Source organism: Euprymna scolopes, chromosome 19 (genome assembly GCF_053919585.1).
Source record: "Euprymna scolopes isolate OS-2025 chromosome 19, ASM5391958v1, whole genome shotgun sequence".
Classification (NCBI taxonomy): Eukaryota; Metazoa; Mollusca; class Cephalopoda; order Sepiida; family Sepiolidae; genus Euprymna; species Euprymna scolopes.
Window position 1 is genome coordinate 71,401,222 of NC_136500.1, and position 24,074 is coordinate 71,425,295.

Here is a 24,074-nt window from a genome sequence, read left to right on the forward strand (position 1 = left end):
TAGCCCTCCCCATTGGTATGGCATGCTACAACAAGCTTCCTGACGTCTTCGCTGTGTTCCTTAGTTTTAACCATGGCGATTGAAAATTATAATTTAGTCACTTATAATAGTTTAAATAAATCGCTATCTAAAAATTATCTGAAAAAAATTATTCACTGAATTAGCGTTAAACAAGCATACTATGGCTATAAAAAAGTTCAGAAAGCACGTAAACCGGAAATTGATTGATATTATACTGATACTAAAAGAAAAACAAAGCCGTGCCAATAATTTTGAACAAGGGTTTTTTGCAATTATGTTTGTTGTTCCTTTGTTAATTTTTTTTTTCTAAAATCCGATTGCTGCATCGGAAAGGCCAGTTAAAAATACATAATATACTTTGTTATTTTCTTTAATTTAATCCCTTTTTTAGAATTTATTAGACAAAATTTAACTTTTATTTTACCGTGCCAATAAATATGATCATCACTGTATATATATATATATATATATATATATATATATATATATATATATATATTTCTGGATTTAGATATGAAAATTGAGGATGGGATTTTTCTTTATAAAATATTTGATAAAAGAAACGCTTTCCCCTTTAAAATAGTACGTATGCCCCATAAAGGTAGCACCTGCCCTGTTTTTGTGTTTTATGGAACCATTATGTCAGAGTTTTTGAGAATAGCTCGCGTTACTTTAAAATTAACAGATTTTATACCACCAGTTTCTAGCTTAGTAATAAGGATGATAAAACAAGGTGGGGGATAAAAATAAAATATTTTAACAGTTAAATAAAGCATTTGTTCGTTATCCTGATGCTTTTGAATCGTTTAAGATAAACCAGACTATATTAATAAAGGAAATCCAAAACTATACTAGCAATGTATAAAATGTATTTATAATTACATATAATAAATTTATATATTAAAAAAAAAAAAATGTATATATGTAAAAATATTTTTAACCTTTATATATCTAATTTTAAATAAATAAGAATGTAAATATACTAAATACTAATCATAGTGGGGGTGATAAGTAGTTAAATGGATTAATCCTAATCTTATAAATACAAGACTGATAAATTAAAAATTTAAAAATATATCCATTTTAAATGTGGAAATTGATGAATCACACAGGTAAGAAATTCATTTTTATAGTATGAAAAGGTTAGTAATTGCAATTAAGAATAGGAAATTGGATCAAATCTTTGTAACATGTCTTCTTCCTAAGATTAAGGGTGGTGGTGTTTGATCAACACTGCTGGGGAGCCATGATGTAGCATACTGTTTTGTTTTTAAATCCCCGAAACAGTGTTTCATAGTAAACAACTGATGATCCATTGAAATTAAATTATTGGTATTATAGTAAATTCGAGAGCGAGTTGATGCAGTGATTGCAGGTGATTAAATGACTTACTGACTAGATGGTTTTCTAACGAATGATAAAAAATATTTTTTTGTATAGTTTTAAAGGTTAAAAACTTCAAAGACTATATATATATATATATATATATATATATATATTAATATATATATATATATGTATATATTGTAACCCCATAAAACTCCAAGGAATGTTCATGGTATGTAAGTGCAGTTCTAGGTGGCTTCGAATTTGGAACACCCAAGAAAATTCAACAGCTTGGCCTTGATCTTCTATACGATAACAAAGTTTGTTGAGCGATTCTGGTTATTATATTTCTACAAGTGGTCTGCTAATAAAAGAAAAGAAGAAAAAAAAACACAAATAAAGGAAAACAATTCAAGGTCTCCAGATGGGGGGGGGTAGATGTGGCGCACGCCCCACACTGTGTTTCTTTTAGATCCGCGGGCCACAACCTGTTCCAGGTGCTAGGGTAGGTCCCCGTTTCCACTCGTTGTCTCCTGGAAGAAAATAACTCAAGTGGACGGTTCAGCTTGATAGTTAAGTTATAAGTCCCATAAACAATAAATAAAATCTCCAATCGCCAGTTCTTGTTTTTACAAGAATTATATTATCAAATAAAACTTCTAACTACAATGTTTTTAGTTTTATACAATGGAATTAAATCCGAAATACCCCTTTTCAACAATGCAAATATTTACAGTTGCATGTAACAGTTAAAAAAAATCTATCTACGATGAACGACTTGTTTTTTTCTTTTGTATCTCCTTCTCTCTCTTTTAATATTCCCGTCGCCTGGTGGTCAGTGAGAGTGAGGTTAGCGGCCGGCATAGGGGAGGTGGTGTCGGCAGCTAGCAGCTAATTCCGACCCTGCTAAAATTTGCTCGTCCTGGTGTTTTTGTATTGGGTACCGGTGAGGGTCGGGCTAACCAGGGTGTTTTTCCTCCCACCAATCAGTAAGTTATGAACATATATGGTAATTAAGCTACACAAAATCTACTGCGTTCCATCCTCGTAGTGAATCATCAGTCAGTCAGTCTGGCTCTTTCTCCTCCTCCTGATGAGAAGCTTTTAGCTTCAAAATGCCATGGCCTTAAGAGTTATTTTTTTCTTTTCCGTCTTCCTTATTAGTCTGATAAGTTATTTTTTTCTTTTCAATTTCCAATTCTCATCTCCCATTTCTTTTATTGATTGCTCCACTTAACCCTGTAGAGCTTCTTTTATCTTGATAGATTTGTTTGCTAAAAGATTATTTGTATCGTTATCGATTCTATTATTATTAGCGGAAGTGGGGTGTCCTTCATTTCCGGGTCATAAAATACACTTAAATATAATTTAATTCCTGCATATTTCATATTTATTATTATAGAGATAATTAATTCTCTATTGAATATTATACCATATCTAATATATAGTACTGATTTCGAAAAAAAAAAAATGACTTGGATGCTATTAGCTAGAATCGAAACCAAAACATTTAGTGCTCTGGCTGTGTCTCCTACTGATGTAGCTGTCGACAGATAGGTAAGAAAGATTTAATATTAAACGACTTAAAGAAAGGAATTGAATTTGGGCACGAGCAGGAAGAAGTAAACATATGTTGGTAAGTTGAAATGAACAGTTTGTATTTCAACTTGCCAATATATGTCTGTGCACATTATTCATCCATCCAAACAAAGATTTTACTTGTTATAAACAATCCTTGGTGTATGATTACTATTTCCTGTTAATTTCAGTGTTATGTGATCAGTAGTTTAAGAGATTATCAGTTAAATATTTACATACAGACACACAAACACATGTACTGTTTTAATTATATATATACATATATATATATAAATATATATATATATATATATATATATATATATATATATATATATATATATATGAGAGGGAGAAGGGAAGATTCACTTTCTTTTTAATTATTTCAAATATATGGCAATTAAGCTACACAGAACTGTAGTAGTAATATTAATATAGCTTTCTTTGTATATATAAACAAGAATTAGAAGACAACTGATTTTATCTCTTCTCTTCTCTATATAAATAAAATGAACTCATTTTTTCCCGTCTGATTTTGACATTAATAGGATTAAAAATCAAGATATTTCATGCAAATATAATATGCACAAACGGCAGAACAATATCTGAGGTGTGTTATAGGCTTATTATTTCTCAAATTCCTCGATAATCTTAGATTTCTATACTTTTTCTGCTGAGAAGTCACGGCCAAAATCGGTTAAGATCAATGGAAGTGGTAAAATATTTTCTCTCTAATAAATTCCTCCTCCCCCTGCCACCACTTAACACCGTTTGGGGATCGTTCACAAGGAACAGTTGAGAAGAGAACACCGGTTTGGCTTCGTAGTTCTTTCTTGTGAAGTTATTTAAAATCACTAAACTAAGCTGCAGTGCTCTGTGGCGTCGTGGTTAGCGTGCTGGACAATTCACATTATATTTTCACGTTCACGCCGACCTACCGTAGTCGTTTTTTTTTGTTTTGTTTTTTTCCTAAACAACTGGAATGGACTTTTCTTGGTGGCCGAACTGTTAACGTTGCAGATGTTTTTTTTTTTTTTTTTTTCACACTTTATTTTCCTACTTTTACTCATGACTCCGGGTTTGATCCTTCCTACTTACCTACCATAACATTTTTTAAAACTCCCCCCCCGTCCCGGAAACAAACACTCGGGCAACGCCGGGTACCCCCGCTAGTCAGTTAATATAATTAAAAATGTCTTAGCTAAGAAAGTCACTAATCAACCGAAATTTGTGAAGGAAAAAGGCATAACAAAAATGATTATTTAACTTGTACTTTTTTCTGATAAAATTCTTACATTTCATAAAACGTTTTCCCAAAAAATTTTTAATGAAATGTAACAGATCTAAAGTTAACATTCCTTATTTTATTTTTTCATTCGGGGTGTCGCTAGTTACATATAAATACAGAAACACCTATATCAGGCCTATACTACCACAGGGGAAATAATATGGACTCACCACTTTGAAAAAATGTTTCGGTTGTTAATTTTAATCCTTCCTGAAAAATAAGACTGAGCAGAAATCTGAGACCTGACCGATTTCATTTGAGGGCCAAACTTTCCCGCTTCGTAGACCATAACACAACTTAATTAAAATAATTCATTTTAATTAATAATCCACATCTTTATCAGCATGAGGTATTTGCGCTGACTTAAAGATAATGGGAAAACATTGACTTACCAGTGACCCGTTGGGTCACAGCAATTACTACAATTTATTCCTCTTGGATTCTATTTAAAAAATTCATAAACTGTTACATAACTGTTCCTACAGCTACCGACCTAGAAAACGGAGCCATAAAACCTAACATCGTGATATGGGGCAAGAAGGAGAAAGAAGCAACCTTAGTAGAAGTTAGTGTCCCTAATGATGCTGGGTTAAACAGGGTTGAGAGGGAAAAGATAATGATATACTAAGGTTTTATGTATGACATGAAAAGAAACTGGAATCTTGGGAAGATCTCCATCATTCCAGTAATTACAGGAGCAACTGGACTCGTGAAAAAGAATTTTAAAACTACCTGGCAAATATACCCGGTGAATCAAGTGTAAGAGAGATTCAAACAATTGTATTTCAAGGAACGGTTAGAATCTTAAAAAGCTCTCTCTCGGTTGGAATATCTGAGTTAGCTGGTGAATGTTTGGCATCTTGTAGGATACCCCATCCCCAGCTTAAACAAAGATAAGAAAATTAAAAAAAAAAAAGAAGAAAAACTTAGTTCTTGCTCAACAATATCACTTGAACAACCATCTTTATGTTAGGAATTTCAAGGGGGGGGGGCAGCTTCTGAACAATTAGCTCTGGAGGAAGAACTTTCTAACACCATTGAGAAAGTCCAAATTATGGAGTGGGAGGAAGGACAAAAATCCAAGCATCAGGAGTTACCAAGGCAGTAATAAAAATCACAAACCTCAGATTAAATATATGGTAGGATTCTACATTTTCAAGAAATTATTTCCTCAATTCCAAAAGCATTTTTTCTTTTTGCATGACTAAAAATAATAAATCTCTTTAGATTTTATAGAAGTATTACCGTTTTTTTTTTTGTGCGTATATATATATATATATTTTTTTTTTTTTTTTTACATAGGAATCACCACATTATCAAGGCCAAGAGGCCACTCAAGGATAAGGGTTAAAGAGTGTACAGTAGAAATTGGACAATATAGTAATCATTAGTAATGAAAATTTGGTAAATTTGATAACTTATATGGAACGGTTCATCAAGAACTTATTTACGTTAGACTTGAAGACAACCATATTGTAGTCAGCCGGAAAGCAGGAAAACGGAAGACAATTCCACAGGCGTGTAGTTCTAAGAAAGAAGCTTTGTTCATGGAATCTACGTTTAGGTTTAAGCACAGATAAAGAGTGGGGGGAATTATTGATAGTGTTTACAGCTAGACGAGTGTTTCTTGTGAAAGTTTGGCGAGGGGGGACCATAGATTGAAGCTCAGTCGAACACTTTCCATGAAAATAACGATACATCAGAGACAAACTCGCAACATCTCTTCTGTGAGATATGCATAGTTCAGAGGCTAAAGAATGAGGATGGAGAGTTTTATGTTTTGGTTTCGATTCCAGCTGATGGCACCTGTCACACACACACACACACACACACACACACACACACACACACACATATATATATATATATATATATATATATATATATATATATATATATATAGCTGTGATTTCACTACAATATATCACGTTTAATATAATAATCGATAGATTTTTTTCTGTAATAATAACTACGTAATCTGCATGACTGAGCAACGCCGGGTGGCCTGCTATCATGTAATTATAAATTGAAATAATTTCTAACAAAATAAAAATTTCAACTCAGGTAATATTTTTTTTTTTCATTTAAAAGTAACAGCCGTTTCTTCATCGGGATTGTACAATCAAAGCATTGGTAGAGATTACAAAGTTTCAATTTTATAGACACGATTGCGTCTTCTGATATACAGTAAAAAATATATATATTGTTTCATTGAAAAATAACAGATAACATTTGCTTTCATAGATGTAAAAAAAAAAAAAATACACAAATTTTTCGAATTGAGAAAGGATCTTTTTTTTTTCAACAAAATAGAATTTGAACATTGAACAGTTTTTGCTCTCATTTAATTTTTTTAATTTTTTTATGATCAGTCACACCAATTCTCGAAAAAAAAAATCTCACCCCATTTTTTTCTCTCTCTCTCTCTTTCTTCATAGTTTCCCACACAGAGATTCGCACGGAAGGCTTCCTCTGCTAACTCTCTACGTCTGAGTCCACCTAAGGTAAGCTCCGGCCAAATTCATAACAAAATGCATAGCCGAGAAGGAAAAAAAAAGGCAGAGTAGAAAAAAACCAAAACCAAAAAAGAAACCAAGAAAACTCCGTAACCTTTTATTACATTTTTAACTTAACACTTATCAAGGCTAAATGCCACTCGAGGATAAGTTTTAATAAGATTGGTAAATTATCAGTTGAATGGTGAAGAATATTACGAGAAGCTTAACATTGAGAAACATCGTTGAACCTGGTCAGTGCTAAAATAGGTGACCATTTGGGAATTCCGTGTGCTTGTAGTATGTGCTCTCTGCTTATCTCAGCATTGTTTCCAGTCAATCTTGGGCCTCTCTTTGCCACTGGACCCAAGCAGTACCGATTCAGGAAAGGTTGGATATTTCGCAACCCTTGCCTCACAATTACATGCCCAGCTTCCCTTACAGGTTGTCCATTGTTTCTTGAGACTGAACTGCATATTATAAGAGTTAAAATGGTGAATGGAATTTATTTTACTCACGAGTCAACACTTATCAAGACTGAATGCTGTTCGAGGATAAGAATGAATAAGATAAAGAGATTGTCAGTTAAAAGATGAAGAATATTATGAAGAGATTGTAAATGGTGAATGGAATTAATAAAATTTGACTTATGAAGACCGTTTATAACAAGTGCTTATTCACAGTAGATTTGAAGATAACCATATTGTAGCCATCAGGGAAGCAGTATTTTTGTCAATCTGTTCATATGGTCTAAATTTTTATTATCAAAGCTGGAAACATATTTATAAACTGTAAGCATAGGTAGAAAAAGAAAGCGCTCTGCATAAAAGATATTTTTTGGGAGTATATTATATCTCTACTTCTATATAAAAGGCACTATGTGTGTGTATGTATGTGAGAGAGAGAAAGAGTTTGTTCCTTATGTACTCCGGAACATCTGGGCTGATTTAAAAAATTTTTTCACACAAATGCACTTTATGCATCTATGAGTGTTCTTAGATAGGTTTTATATCAGAATGCCTCCGATAAGTATTAATAACCGGAGAAGTCTGATTAAAGAAGGAACAATCCGATTTTGACCTTATACAGACTAACATCACAAATGCATTTCAAAAGTTTTTTCATCGCACAAGCAGAAGGGCCCAGCATATAAAATCAAGTAGTTTCTTTCATAAGACAAGGGCGTGTTCGAAATTAATGTTTCTATTTTTTTCTTTTTTACATAGGCATCACCACTTATCAAGGCCCAGTGGCCACTCGAGGATAAGGGTTAAAGAGTGTACAGTAGTCAATTGGACAATATAGTAATTGTTAGTAATGGAAATCCAGTGTTAACTTAAGGGGAACGGCTTATCAAGAACTTGTTTACATTGGACTTGAAGACAACCATATTGTAGTCAGCTGGAAAGCAGGAAAACAGAAGACAGTTCCAAAGGCGTGCAGTTCTAAGAAAGAAGTTTTGTTCATGGAATCTACATTTTAAGCTTCAATTCAAACTATTATATAAAAATAATTTGATAAAATTAACAACAGATTCTCTACAGTGCAATATAGACTATGATGTATTGTGGACTAAGTCACTGCAGAGAGGCATGTAAAGCTTCCTCCTAGTGCATTGTGGTGAGTCCCTGACTACAGCAGGCAATCAATCGATTTGACTGAAAAATGGTCGATTTCACGATTTTCAATGACCATATAACTATTGGAAGTGTGGGGCATTTGTTGATCGTCATTGAATTTCAGGCAACGTCCGATCTCGCTGGTAGTGAGAAATATTGGACGCTATACTATCTTTGATTCGATTAGAAATTTATTAATTTCAATCTTGTAGTCTTACGTGGTTTTCTATCAACCAAAAATGTCTTCAACCTGATATCATATCATTAGTCTTCGATATTCCAAACTTTCTAAAAAAAAAAAATAAAAATAACGTTATTATATTTTCCCCTATTTTGTTTTAGTTTATTTTTTCTTCTAATTTTGGAGGTGTCTTTTACATTTTTTGGCCATGCTTCAAAAATACTATGTCTAGCTAGACAATCCATGATCTTTCGTTTTTTTTTTTTTTTTTTTTTTTTTTTTTTTTTTCTTTCTTTTTTAAATCCTTTGAGATGAGACTTCATAATTTGTGTATTCATTTTTTTTTTCTTTTTCGGACTTCTGTGCTCATTATCACAGTTGTTGTTGTTCCATCACGATTCGACCAACTCATCCTCTTCTGGTGATTAACTGGATAGGAATGCTGAGTCTTGTATATATATCCCCAGTAATTACTGCCTTCCATAGTTGTTGTTGTTTCACCACGTTTTGGCCAACTAATCCTCTGGCCTGCTTTGGGTAGGATTGAAACCGCTATATTCAGACAATGCTCACCTGGAGGATGAGTTGGTCAAATTGTGGTGAAACAACAACTCTGCAGATGAGGACAACATTCCACAAAAAGAATGAATACTGTGATCTTCCAGGTCAACATTGGTTTCTTCAACTGGCAGTTTGTCCTCGGAACCAAAGCCAACAGAGTCTTGGACATGGTTGAGATGGCTTGTTCCCTGCTGACTGATGTATGCCTCTGTGCAGTTCTAGGAGGTCCGCCCTCCAGGGCTTAACCTCATCTTTTGAAAAGGGTTAGTTTATTGTTAATTGCCTGAGGCGCCCCTACTGGGTGGTGATGAGGACCAATGCTTTTATAGACAATTTGCAATTATTTTTGCGTTGTTTACGCACTTTAAAGTAATAAATCCTTTTATATTTATATGTCGACCATTTAAATTCTTAGTAAACATTTTCAAATGACATTGCAAAATAACTAATTACAAGGTTATGAGGGTTTTATGAAGCATAAAAACGATTTTTTTTTTTTTTACATTTAATATTTTATTTTTATATTTCAAGCGGTCCTCCGCTCTTGATCACAAAAAAGTAGCAAAATAAAAATGAAAGACATTGGAAAATCTGGAAATTTGTATTTTGGACTGCGTTCATTTTTTTGCAACAATGTTCCAAGTTTTTTTCATTTTTTTTTTTTTTTAACGTGTTTCGTTTTTATTTCGTTACTTTTTTTTTTGATATAAAAATAAAATAATCAATATATAAACAACAACAACAACAACAACATCGTTTTTAAGCTTCAGAAAACCTTCATAACCTTGTAATTACCATTCTAGAAGCATACGTGGATATCTTAACATTACAAAATAGCAATATCTTAAAGACACGTAAATATTAAATATTCACAAAGTACACCTTTTTAGTAGCTTTGATGAATAACCCGAAAAGGGTTGATATGTCGTAGAACAAAACCACCAAATCAATAGCTTTGAATAGAGGATGCGTTGAAGTATTTTTCATTGTAAGTCTGAGCAAGAACAGATATGCTTAAGATGTTACCGTGGATTGATTATCAATTATGTAGGTACTACTTACTTCACTTCAAATTCAATATTGTATAATATAGAAGCACCATCTTACTCTCGCTCTTTCTATCTCTTCCACTCTCTCTTTCGATTTCTCCCACTTTCTCTTTCTATTTCTCTCCCCCCCTCTCTCTCTCTATTTTTCTATCTCTCCCACTCGCTGTTTCTGTCTCACCCACTCTCTCTCTCTCTCTCTCTCTCTCTCTCTCTCTCTCTCTCTTTTCCACACTCCCTTTCTCTTTCACTCCCTCTTTCTAACTCTCTCAATTTGTTTGTCCTTTTCTTTCTCTCCTTTTATATCTCCTTCTTTATCTCACGGTTTTCATATTTTTAATTCTCTCTCTCTCTCTCTCTCTCTCTCTCTCTCTCTCTCTCTCTCTCTCTCTCCTATCTTTTTCTCTCGTTTGCTAATGACAGTGCCAAAAACATACAAATATGTACAGAAAAAGATAGAAAGAAAACGTCTCATTATGGAAATAGATTGAAAGTGGGATGGTCTGACTCATTTTCTTTTTCAATTCCCGTAAATACCTGAAAAGGATTCACCCGGCAGTTTTTGTACTTGCTAGCGTTTGTGTGACAGGACGGATATTTATATATAGAGGTCTTTATTATAGAGTAGATGATTTTTAATGATTAATTTTCATTATTTTCCTTCGACTTTAGCTATTTTTGAAATTTTCTTATTTTTATGTTGCTCTGGAATTGAGAATTTGCATTACTTCACTGGCTGTTCTGACCCGGCATAGCACATAGTGTGTAAGTTACACAGAGCTGGACAAATAAAAAAAAAAGCTCAAAATGTAAGGGAACTAACTCATTTTTTTTACCTTCCAATTAAAATATGAATTATCTTCCAAGTATTTTTTTTTTTTTTTGCCTTTTAGGTTATTGCTTAAAATTATTAAAATCTTCCTTGCGATAAAAAGTATTTTCAGACAGAAACTGAAGCAAGTTACAAAAATATGCTGCAATGATAAAAATGAACTGTCAGTTAGAATCAAATATCGATTTGTGAGATGCATTGTTATCTAGATCGACACGATAACTTTATATATTAGTTATATCGTTTTACTAATCTTTTCATATTTTTTACGGACTTGTGCGATTATTCTTTTCCATAATTCTGCATTTGTTAACTATTTTTTTTCTTTAATTTTTCGTCAATTTTTTTAGTGTTAAGATGAAGTATTTCTCCTTATTTATCACTCCTCATTTCTTCTTTTCCTTTTCTTCTGTCATCTTTAATATCGGAAGAAAATGTCTGCCAAGAAAAATAAATAATATTTATAGACTCACTACGAGCCATTTTTTTTTTTAAATAATTTCTTTTTTTTTTTAATTTCTCCTCTTTCTTCACACCCAGCCCCAAACCCCGGAAAGATAAAGTTAGATTTTATGTAAAAAAAAAAAAAAAAAACATAAATAAATAAATAAAATAAAATGAAACAAAAAAGTTACATTTTAACTCAGATGTAATCATTTTTCACTTTTTTTCTGGAGAGTTCTACTAGTTCTTCGCATTAGTAAGAGAGAAGATAAACAAATACTTTGATGAATTTTTTTCCCCCTCAAAACTACAATTGACACATTGGAATGTTCATCCATTTCATTTTAAAGTATATTTATTTTCAAATTATTTAAGTAAATGGAAGTTTTCCATTTCATTTTCTATTACAATTTTTTTTTTCATTTCGTTATTTTTATTTTTTTATTTCGTTTTTTTTTTTTTTTTTTTTGCAAAAATACTTAGTATTTATTAGATTCTAAAACAAGCAGACATTTTAATATGCGAATTCTTTAGAGTTAGAAAATAGATTAAATTTATTCACATTGAAATCGTGGTATATTTATTTTGTAAAAGAATGGTTCTACTGAAGCCATGGAAAATATCTATTGATTAAAATAATGTTTCACTTTTCATACTCTTTTTCTTGTGCAAAGTAAACACTATATATATATATATATATATATATATATATATATATATATATATATATATATAATGTATTTATTTTTTGCTTCCCTACCAAAGCAAATTAGGCACAAGGCCGTTTTTAATGTGGGGTAAAAACCAGCTCCCCTAAAAGTAGGCAAAAAGGGGGCACTCTGGTTACCAAAAATAATTGTTCTAGTATAGAGGGTTTCCCCTCAAATGACTGGTACAAATTATCTTAAGTGCAGCATCTGCAGAACACATACTAGACTTTGATCCCGGCCCGAAGGCCAAGAACAACAGAAAAAAACGCAAGCCTCTTATATATATATATATATATATATATATATATATATATATATATATATTAGTGATGGGACGATTCCACTATATTTCCCGATTCTGATACAATTACCAGTTCCGTACTAAATTCCCGATTCTGATACAATTACCGATTCTGATTCTTTGTAAAAACTCTAAATATTTAACTATAAAAGTATTATTTTGTCCTGATTACTGTAAAAACATGTTTAAATTTGCCTATATTTTCTCAGATGTAAAAACACGCTTGTGAGGGGGTGATCTAGAGATTTTAGTCTTACTGGAAGTTTAAAAATCAATAAATATTTATTATTATTACGAGCAGTGGAAGATGTTTCTTAAACCAAAATCAAATAAAAAAAGATAATTTAAGAAATCGGTTTTGGCATCGGGAAATAGGCTCAAATTTTTCTGATTCCGATAAAGATTCCGATACCCCAAAAAGCTCCGATTTTTCTGATTCTCGATTCCTGATTCCAATTAATCATCCGAACACTAATATATATATATATATATATATATATATATATATATATATATATATATATACATAGATATATATATGAACAAATGATTAATAAAACATGTTAAAAGACATCTTGAAAAAGAGTTAAAAACATATTTAATTTTAAAAAAGGAAGCACAAGATAAGTGGATAGTCCTTAATCCGCGGAGTTCCGAAGAAATACTCTCCTTCTGATCAGAGGGCAGGAATTAGCAAAATGCAGGATCGGACTTTGCATATAAAAGTATTTAATGAAACTACAAGTAAGTCACAGATCTTACTTGGTTAAAAAAAAGGGTAAGGTAAGGGGAATAGGAGGTAAAAGAAAAATGATAAAAAGAATTCACATGAATGCATAGTCCGGTGAAGGGTAAAAAATCCAAGAATGGTAAAATCCAAAACGGTCGAATTTAAAATTTCCAATCCAATGGGTAAATTCCAAATGGTTTTATATATATATATATATATATATATATATATATATATATATATATATATATATATATATATAATATTTAAAGGGGATGTCTTTATCGTTTCTTTGTCATCAATAGCTTTTTTTCTTACAAAATTAATAAATGATTCTAGTTCATCAGAATTCTGGTAGATCATTGTAACATGTAATGAATGAAATGTAAATCGATTCACCTTTCTTCCAGAAAATACTTTGTCTGGTTTGGAATTATCTAAATGGCACTTTAAATAGCCAGCAACTTGAAATGGAGTAAAAGCTATGCATTTATACATACAAAATTATTTTCTTTAATTGAAAGAAAACAAAATATAATTATAACAAAAGAAAAAAAAACGACATAGTTCAATTTTTTTTTTTTTTTTTGTTAACTATCAGGAAACACCGGTATAAAATCAACAGTAAGTTCTTTGAAAAGATAGTTGAACCATCATACTTGACTTTTGCATTTGAAACTTTAATTTAAGCCATAATATAAAAATAATTTCATAAAATCAATTTTTACAGTGTAATGTAGACTACAATGTATTGAGATCTAAGTCACTATAGGAAAGCACGTGAAGCTTCCTCTTGGTGAAACGTGATGGGTCCCTGACTAAAACAGGTAATCAATCGCTTTGATTGAAAAATGGACTATTTCACTGATTTCAATGACAATAAAAATATTGGAAGTGTGAAATCTTTGTTTATCCTCATTCAATCTCGGGCAACGTCAGTTATCCCTCCTGCTAGTATAAACACACACACACACACACACACACACACATATATATATATGTGTATATATATATATATATGCATGTATATATACATATATATATATATACATATATATATACACATATATATATACATATATACACATCTATATATACATATACATACATATATATATATACATACATATATATATACATATATATACATACATATATAGATACATATATAGATACATATATATATATACATATATAGATACATATATATATACATATATAGATACATATATATATATATATATATATATATATATATATATACATATATATACTAGCATTGCAGCCCGGCATTGCCCGGGTGTTTGAGGTGTATGTTGAGCCAAAAGAAAAAAAGCGGTCAATTGTTTTAACTTTGAACCTTATTATGACCCTTTAACATTTGTTTTGTTGGGCTCAAATCAAGTTATTAAGTTAGATCCATGTCCAAGGAACCTATATCTAAAATTTCAAGTTTTTAGACCCAAAATTGGCGGAAGAGTTTGGTAACGTTCTCAAAGGTCAAATCGTTGAACTTTGACCCTTTAACAGACACATTTCTGGCCGAAAACGGATTACAAAGATTTTCCCAAATCTCAGTGCACTGTATATCAAATTTCGAGTCTGTAAACCGAAAATTGACAGAGTTATTGCGTAGGAAAATGTACACAGACATACACAGACACATTCACTTTTATATATATAATAGATATATATATTGGCCGGTCGAGTTTCGATCCTGGCTTGAGGTAGTTGCCTATTTAGTTGCACTGATGAGCTGTGATTCAGCGAAACAGTACAGTATGTGGATGACTATAATGCTCCCTATCTTGGGTTGAGCATATTGGGAAGTGATATACAAACTGCCATTAGCGTATTAAGCGATGCTCTTTGTGTAAACAAATCGAGCTTAGGTATTTTGGACGATGTCAAAACATCGTTAATTCACTAACCGCACAGCAGCAACCATATAGTGAAATAGTGAGAAGCCTTGACTGTCATTTGGGAAGTCTGATTTCGATCTTCGCTTAAGGTAGTTGCCTGTCTAGCCGCACTGATGAGCTGTGATACAGCAAAACAGTACTGTATGTGGATGATATATATATATATATATATATATATATATATATATATTACAGTATCTATTGTACTGGGGTTTCATTGATCTGGATATGCCATTTTCTGGAGCAGAAACCATCTTATATTGTCTAAGTCTTCAACGCTGTTAATAATAGTTAGAAAGCCTCCCCCACTTATTCCCCACATTAAAAATAGCTTTCTAAATAATTTTATTATTTCAGCACACTCCGTAAACGGCACAAATATTTTTAAAAAATGCTTTTGTAATTTTTTTTTTTCCAAAATAATATTCCGGGATCGCATGAATATCGTTAAAATTTATTTGCTCAATCTGCCATTTCACTTAGAGATAATTGCAGACAAATTCATGAATGAATGAAAAACAATTATTTTCCCAATTAACTTAATAGAGGTTGTTTATTAAGATAATCATAAAAAAAAAACTCGCTTTTAAATTCGGAATCTGCTTGATATTCCCAGGATGATTTTTTTTTTAATACTTTCGTTAGCATTTTGAAAGGAATTCTTTTTGTTTTGTTGTTGCGGCTTCTTTTCATATTGGAAAATTTAATTGAATTTCTATAATTTCATAAATTCTTGCTATTTCAACTATTTTATTCGTCTGTTTTATGGCCTCATAATGTTTCTTCAGGTTATTTAATATTGCGGACTATTATCCTCATCTTTATTAGTTGTTGCTTCGCGGCGTTTCGGCCAACTATTCATCTGGCCTTCGTCAGGTGGTAACCGTGACGAATAGGAACTTTGAATCCCCTAACTGCATTCTCAGCAATCACTGTCATCCGTAGTTGTTGTCGTCTCACCACGTTTTTGGCCAAGTAAACCTCTGGCCGGCTTTGGGTAGGATTGAAACCGCTATCTTCAGACAATGCTCATCTGGAACCGTAGAGATTCAACGTCTCTATCCACATCGCCATGGGCCCTGAAGGGCGATCAAGGTTGGATTTTTTGATCTTATAAATCAATGTTTATTTATTATCTGATCTTCCATAGTCGGGTCCGTACCGAATGGTATATATATTATTTTAATTGGAATTCATCATTGAGATGAGTATTATTTATATTAATTTTTATTTATTGCGGACTATTATTCTCATCTTTATTAGTTGTTTCAACAAATCTTTGTTTTGTTTTTTTGATCTTTGTTTTTTTTTTAATCTTTGTTTTTTGTTTATCTTTTTTTTTTTAATCTTAATACTTAAAAACAGTTCATCATTCGGTTTTGATCGTTCTCATTTAATTTCGATAAATACTATTTTGTATACTAGGGAGTAACCACTTATCAAGCCCCATAAGCCTCTCGAGAATAAAGCAAAACAGTGAAACAAAAACGTGAGGTTCAGATTATCCAGATTATTTAAAAGGATGTCTTAACAAGAATTTGTTAACATTGGACTTGAAAACAACCGTGCTGGAAAGCAGTTTTTGAAAAGAAACCTTGCTTAGGGAAGTTCTGTTTAGTGTTAGGTACACATAGGGAGAAAAGGAAATTACAGACGAGTTTTCTTGTGAATTTTTTTACAGGCGGAACCATAGATGTGAGCTCAGTCGAGCGCCTACCATGAACATAACGATGGAGCAGAGAAAGACTAGTACCCTTATCCCTCAGTGGCTTCCGAGCCTTGATAAGTGGTTACCTCCATGTAAAAAAAACAATGGCTGCATGTTAGAAAGAACATTACCTTATTAGATTTTGAAGTCAGTTTTGTACTTCAGAAAACAGGAAAGGGTGCTTTGAACAGCACCTCCCCGGATGTGACCATCTTAGGACATACTGGACTCCTATACAGATAGAGAATTGTGAATTTATTGGAACCAATAGACAACTTTAATCATGTATTCCATATACTCTTTATTTGTTATATATATATATATATATATATATATATATATATATATATATATATATATATTATATTATATTATATTATATTATTATATTTTTAAAACAATATATATATACCGCTCCCCATGTGGGGGTACCAAATCGATTAAAGGGAAAATTATTCCCAACTCGAATTTAGGTAAAAATGCGCTTTCGTAAATAACTGAATTCATTCAAAAACATATCGCAAAAACAAAAACAAATAACATCTAAATAAATCGCGATATATCCAAGCAGTCGGCGAGGGCGAGACGGACTAGCAGATAAAAAGGTCAGGCTCATTACCGTGGGGTCCCGATTTCGAATCTCGCTAGATTCAGCCACTCTGATGAATCGTAGACAACGAAACACGTGTCAGTGGATAATTATATTTTAAAAAAACACACACACACACACACACATATATATATATATATATATATATATATATATATATATATATATATATATAGAGAGAGAGAGAGAGAGAGAGAGATTAAAAAACATGCAATAGAACTCTTTCATTCTCTGAAGATGGATGTGGTATGGTCCAAAATTAATTAGAAATGTTTCAAAGAAAAAAAAATTGGATCGTATTTTTCTCCCTTCTTTTAATAAAATATTTTTGCATCTTTAACGTGTTCTAAACGTCTTCTAAAAACAGTTTTATATGTTTATTCAAAGTTCATATATATATATATATATATATTGACTGTTGTTTGGGCAGTCGGGTTTCGATCCTGGGTTGAGGTCGTTGCTTGTCTAGCTGCACTGATGAGCTGTGATACAGTGAAACAGTACTGTATGTGGATGACACACACACACACACACACACACATATATATATATATATATATATATATATATATATATATATATGTATATAAACGGGTTGGCTGCCCAACCTTGCCGGTCGTAAAATACGGTTAAATATATTTTAATTCATGTATTTATAATTACAGCGTCAATTCTCGATTGAGTATTACATTGTACCTAATATATAGTACTGATTTTAAAAGTAAAAAATAATAATAATAACTTGGGTGCCATTAGCTAGAATCGAAACGAAAACATTTAGCACTCTAGTCACATTCCCTACCAGTTGAGCTAATCCGACAAGCAGAATAAAAAAAGTTTTAAAATGAAACCTCTTTTAGCTATTATTAGTTTTACGCATGCGCAAACTAATACAAATATGTCAAGTTGAAATGAACATTTTACATTTCAACTTGCCGACTTCTATACGTATTATTCCTTCCTCCAAACAAAGATTTTACTCATTGGTGTATGATTACTATTTCCTGTTAATTTCGGCCCTGTTGGTGGGGCATTAGAATACGCCGACTGCCCCCCCTGCAGAGGGTAAAAGTCCCCCAATGGGGGTCCTGGATATGACTATATCCAGTGGTGAGGCCCCAGCTTGTGGGCTTTGGGGAGTGTGGAGCCACCCTTTAATTATCATTGCTCCCAGGTCCACTCTGACCCGGAGTGGTAGTACCTGTTAGGGTCCCAACTATGGGTTAAATAGAAACTGACGTGAAAACAACAAATATATTCTATTAAAAAAAATTTTCTTCAAAATCTTTGGATTCGGCATTGAATAACCCGAAAAGGGTTGATATGCCGTAAAACAAAAACAACCTACCAACCAACCAATCCTGTTAATTTCAGCTTTATGTGACCATTAGTTAAAAGTTAATCGGTTAAATATTTGCAGACAGATACGCACACATACATCTATTGTCTTATTTATATATATTTGTAAATTTAAGAGGCCAATACAACATTGTTTTTTGATTTTTTAATAAACATATATTTTAAAAGCGACTTAGTTTCAATGATATAGGTTCAGGTGAGGAAAATATGGACTTTGCTTTTCTAGTGACACCATTCCACGAGGAAAGAAGATGAAATGACAAAACACAAACTGTTTCTATTCCTGACGAGGACGTAAATCGTCGAAACTCAGTTGATTTAAGATTTTTAAATAAATAAATTTTTATTTAAAAAAAGAATTGTGTTGTATTGACTTCTCAAACTCATAGATTCAAATTTACGCAGTATATATATATATATATATATATATATATATATATGAGTTTGGTCATATCTTTAAAAATATTATTTCCCAAGTTTGAGTTGAAATTTTAGAAAAGGAAATAATATTAAACATATTTCATTAAATGCTTAAAATTATTTATATCCGAAGCATTCACAAACCGATTTTAAAAATGTGTACAGTGACAAGCAAGCAGGCTTATTACATGATCAGAGTTGACATAATCTATAGATTAACATGATATATTGAAATTGGCATTGCGCAAAGAATCTTCCAGTACAGTAGAACCCGGGATACGGTGGTCCTAGTATACGATTTTTCAGGTTATGATGTGGAATATGATGTTTTCCCGGACCCTGGTTATTTGCCCCGCCTTACGATGATAGTTATAATGTTATTGTATTATATACTGTACTGTATTTTGTTACTAAATTTTTAATGCCGTATCGCGGGGTTCTACAGTAGTTCATTCTTTACTGTTGTCATGCATCCACACATTCCACAGCATAATCATGTTGACTCACCAATATATATTAGATCACCGCAGTTAAGTATCGTTGAGCCTGGTCAGTATTAAAATGGGTGACCATTTCGGAATGCCAGGCGCTGTATGTGCTCTACATCTATTTCGGCATTGGGTACTTTTGAATTGTACCGCTCACGATTTCCATGAAGTTGATTCAGCTTCATTCAGCAGACGATGGAAATAACTAGAAAAGGCCGGCCCAGCGTTCCTCAATAGTTACAACACTATGAAAATAATAGTAAATGTTTATCTACCCCACCCCTCCCAACCTCGACCCTAACCTTAAAACCTAACCGCGCGAGTAAAATTAAATTTTTATTTCTTCCAATTTATGAAAAAGTCTACTTAGATTCATATTAGCTAAACACCGACAGCGCATTCGTTCCTAACATTGCGATCAAACTTTTCCGGTTATTGACGTCAGCTGCCGGGTGAACCCAAATAACGTTATGGAAATGTCGTACAATGCATAAACACCCGGCATTGTTTCCAATCGTCCTTGGCTTCTCTTGACCACTTAAATTAAGCAGTGTCGACTCAGGAGATGAGTGGTTAGGGATTGTGCAACGTTTGCTTCACAATTTAGTGTATGTCATCCATCATCTCCCCAGGATGATCAGATGATCCACGCCATTCTGACGGATGATCATCCAAGGAACTTCCTTTTTATTCCATGGCTTTAGGAAAACAACTCATTGAAAATATTCCCCCTCCCCCACCCCGCAGACCTCAACAGATATTCATATTTCAAAGTCTGTTCATTCATGAATCTTCTTCTTCTTCTATTATTTTTATCATTATTATTATTATTATTATTATTATTATTATTGGCTCACATGGAGCTTTCACACAAGTCAACAAACGATCTGATTGGAGACCTGTGGTGTTCTCTGGAAGCTGAGTGACAACAAGTTTCCCCAGACGTCCAGCTCTCTCCTCCTCCTCCTTCGATAGCATTTGTAAATAAATTTGTATCATCGCAACAGCCTCTTACCATTAATTTCTCGTTGGCAGTGGCCATTGGTTTATACTGAAGTTTGAGTCGCACTAAGCCGCCCCAAGATCCCAGTTCTCTTCGCACTTGTCCAGCGGAGGTCTGGCCAGTGCTCCCTCCTCTGTCTTTCCATCCTCCGTGACCCTTCTCGGCTTTTTGGCATCACTTTTCTATTGGGGGGAACGATGGTGAAACAATGGAGGAGATGCATGATGGGGGTGTAGAACATGTAGATCTGCAGCTTCGGTGTTCTTCATTCCCTGTAACGTTTCTTTTTTTTTTTTAATTGTCTTGTGTTATTCTCCACATTCAAGGGATTTCCTTAATATTTCATCCGTTTTCATTATCGTTAGGCGTTGTATTTTTGCAGCTATTCCTCTCTGATTCCAATTTCTGCCATTCTTTTTTCCAGGTTTTTCGGAATTGTTCCTAGTGCTCCTACTATTATCGGTACTATTTTGCTTTTCTTCATCATCCAAATCTCTTTTAACTCTCTGGCTAGTTCTGTGTATTTGCTTCGTTTCTCCTTTTCTTTCATACTCACCCTGTGGTCAGCTGGGACAGTCTACGATTTGTTAATTATTACGACATCTGGTCTTCTTGCTTGGATGAGTTTGTCTGTCTGTATGTCCATGTCCCATAGGATTTTGTGGTTCTCATTTTCGAGTGCTGTTGCGGATTTATGCTTGTACCATTTATCTCTACGCTCAAAATGCAGTCGTTTGCACAATTTCCAGTGCACCACCCTCCCCACTTGGTCATGCCGGTTTTTGTATTCCTTTTGGGCCAGTTTGCTGCATTTACTTACTATATGGTTTATCGTTTTTTTTTGTTTTTTTTTTTTATTATTATTATTCGATTTACACTTTTGCTTGTTGGAATTTCGACAAATTCTTTTTATTATTATTTTTTCTTTGTTTCTGAATTTAAATCCTTTAAAATAAATAATTTATGAGAGTCACACTTTTGCAACTATTAAAAACGATTTTTTTTTTTTGTTTTATGCCCGCCCCCCTCTCCCCCTAAAAGAAAAAAAAAAAACGATAAATTTATTTGAATTTTTTTTTTTTTTTTTTTTTTTTTTTCACTTTTATTGATGTTTACCCAATTCCCTTCGTGGTTATTTTCAAGATCGGTGCAAAAGTAATGTCGCTCTTTTTTTTTTTTTTACGTCAAAACGAACGTCAAAAAACGACATTATTTTTATACCAACCCTATATATATATATATATATATATATATATATATATATATATATATGAGAGAGAGAGAAAGAGAGAGAGGAAGAAAGAAAGTTTGTAAAAGGTATCCAGATAGATAAAACTCTACCCGATTAAGAGGAGAAAATTATAAGAAAAGATACGGATTAAAGTTACATTAGAAGTTTATTACATCATCATGTCAATAAGGTTAAGGACGGTTACAATAAGTGAAAGGGAGAGACAGGGGGTGGCCTCTTTAGGCCATAGCATTTCAAATCAAAATGCTTCTCATCAGAAAAGGAGGAAAAAAATCAGTATTATACAAAAGTATGGGCAAAATAGATAACACCGATTTTAAATACATTTTAGGTAAGAAATGGTACTTGAATAGACTGCAGTCTAAAATATGCGAACACTGACGTTTTTATAACTTCTCCGCCATCAGTTAGGTTCTTTAGCATTCTCGATGGGTTATTTCAATTCTGTGTGTAGGTTCAACTCCTTTATTAGCAGAATTTCTTATTATTCTGTTTCTGATAAAATAGGACATATTTTTCGCGGAGAGAAATGATATGAGAACCAGCATTCATGTAGAATAGTTTACTAAGCAGATTTTTTTTTTTCTTTGTGAGGGGATACAACAAATAAATGTTACCAAATGCACAAAAAAGTTTATCTTTTACCAACCTACATGGTTTTAAATTTCTGGAACTCTTTTAAAGAGTTTATCTTTATTTTATTTTATTTTTATTTTTTATTTCAATATTAAATCCAACCTGGCTGACCAATTTCTGTTATTGTTCGTTATAAAATAGTTTACAAAATAATAAGAATTAAAAAAAAAGAAGAATTGATTTTACCACTGACTCTAAGCTCGACTAGAACCCCCCAACTTAGGATCAGTGGTAGAGTAAACCTTTTTTTTATGTACTAACATTCAAGCCTGAAATTAGCAACCATTTCCAGACAAAATGAACCACTTTCTTTTATTGTGTTTAGCCAACTAAAAATAAGGATTAAAAAAAAAAAATCATAGATAATAAATCTTACAATCAGTTTCCACATTTTAGAAAATTAAGTTTTCTTGCATTTCTGAATTTTTGAGATAAGGATCGGTTATTTGTATTATTTGGAATCTTTCGACTACTGTTTTCATCTTGATTGTCATTTTTACAACGTTCCGATCGATGTAACCTCCGACTTTCTTCAAATTTATCTTATCAAACTCGCAGATGTTTCTGTTGAAAGCAGGAATCTGAACGAAATTTCGAACAGGACCCTTTATTTACTTCATGGGAGTAACATACTCTTGTTTCTTCAGCCATGACTGGATAGAAGTTCTAAATGTATATAATAGATAATAATTTGGAATTCGGCGCGAACGGATAAATCAAGTATATTTACATGAACGGATAGATCATTATTTCGTCGGTCGTGACTGAGATGATCGTAGAGTACTCGTCGAGGTAGTCTGTTTAAGGGCATCCTGATGACGTGACCCAACCAGTGAAGTTGACGACGGGTAAGGAGTGACTTGAGGGGCAACTCAAGCTCACCTGCCAATCTCTGAATGGGTCACCTTGTCCCGCCAATTGAGGCCAAGGATCTGCTGTAGTAGTCTGATGTGAAATGACTCCAATAGGAGAATACTACTTTACAAGTGAGTTTTTTTTCCAAGGTCGGAGGTTACATCGATCGAAACGTTGTGAAAATGACATTCAAGATGAAAAAAGTAGTTCAAAGATACCAAATAATACATTTTTTTGCGTTTTGCTGTATATTTTGTTTGTTTTCGATTTCTTAGCTGTGAATTATATTGCACTAGCGAGGGGTACCCGGCGTTGCCCGGGTGTTTGGAGGTGTGGGGAGGGGGTTAAAAAAATGTGAGTATGAGGATCGAACCCGAACCCGAACCCTTGAGGCAAAGTTGTAAATTAAAGTGTGAAAAAAAAAAAAAAAAAAAAAAGCGTGCGACGTTAACCATTGCCCCACCGCGAGATGCTAACGGAAACACGTTTCGATTTATTTAATTACTTGGATTCGGCAGGTGCCCGTTTTAATGAGTTAATGACGTCAAGTTTGACTGCGGGATTTTTATTTTCCCAAGATGTTATAGGAAAAAGACTAACCCACATGCGGCGAGCGACAAATGTTGAATATTTATCTTCCCGAAATCGAGCAAATTGAATAGACAGGCGAGCTTCGTTGTTAACTGTGA

The 24,074-nt window shown here is 32.8% G+C and overlaps 1 protein-coding gene across 5 annotated transcripts in view; it reads left to right on the forward strand.

Moving 5' to 3' along the window:
- The window catches only part of LOC145303664 (uncharacterized), a 1,499,272-nt gene that overhangs the window by 1,154,675 nt on the left and 320,523 nt on the right, over window positions 1–24,074 (forward strand). For 4 of the 5 annotated variants that reach the window (XM_080145262.1, XM_080145263.1, XM_080145264.1 and 1 more), the window contains one exon: window positions 6,652–6,717. The exons of the other annotated variant lie outside the window; for it this stretch is intronic. In XM_080145262.1, coding sequence (XP_080001388.1) covers window positions 6,652–6,717 — 66 coding nt within the window. The remainder of the gene's footprint in view (window positions 1–6,651; window positions 6,718–24,074) is intronic. 5 annotated transcript variants of the gene reach the window in all.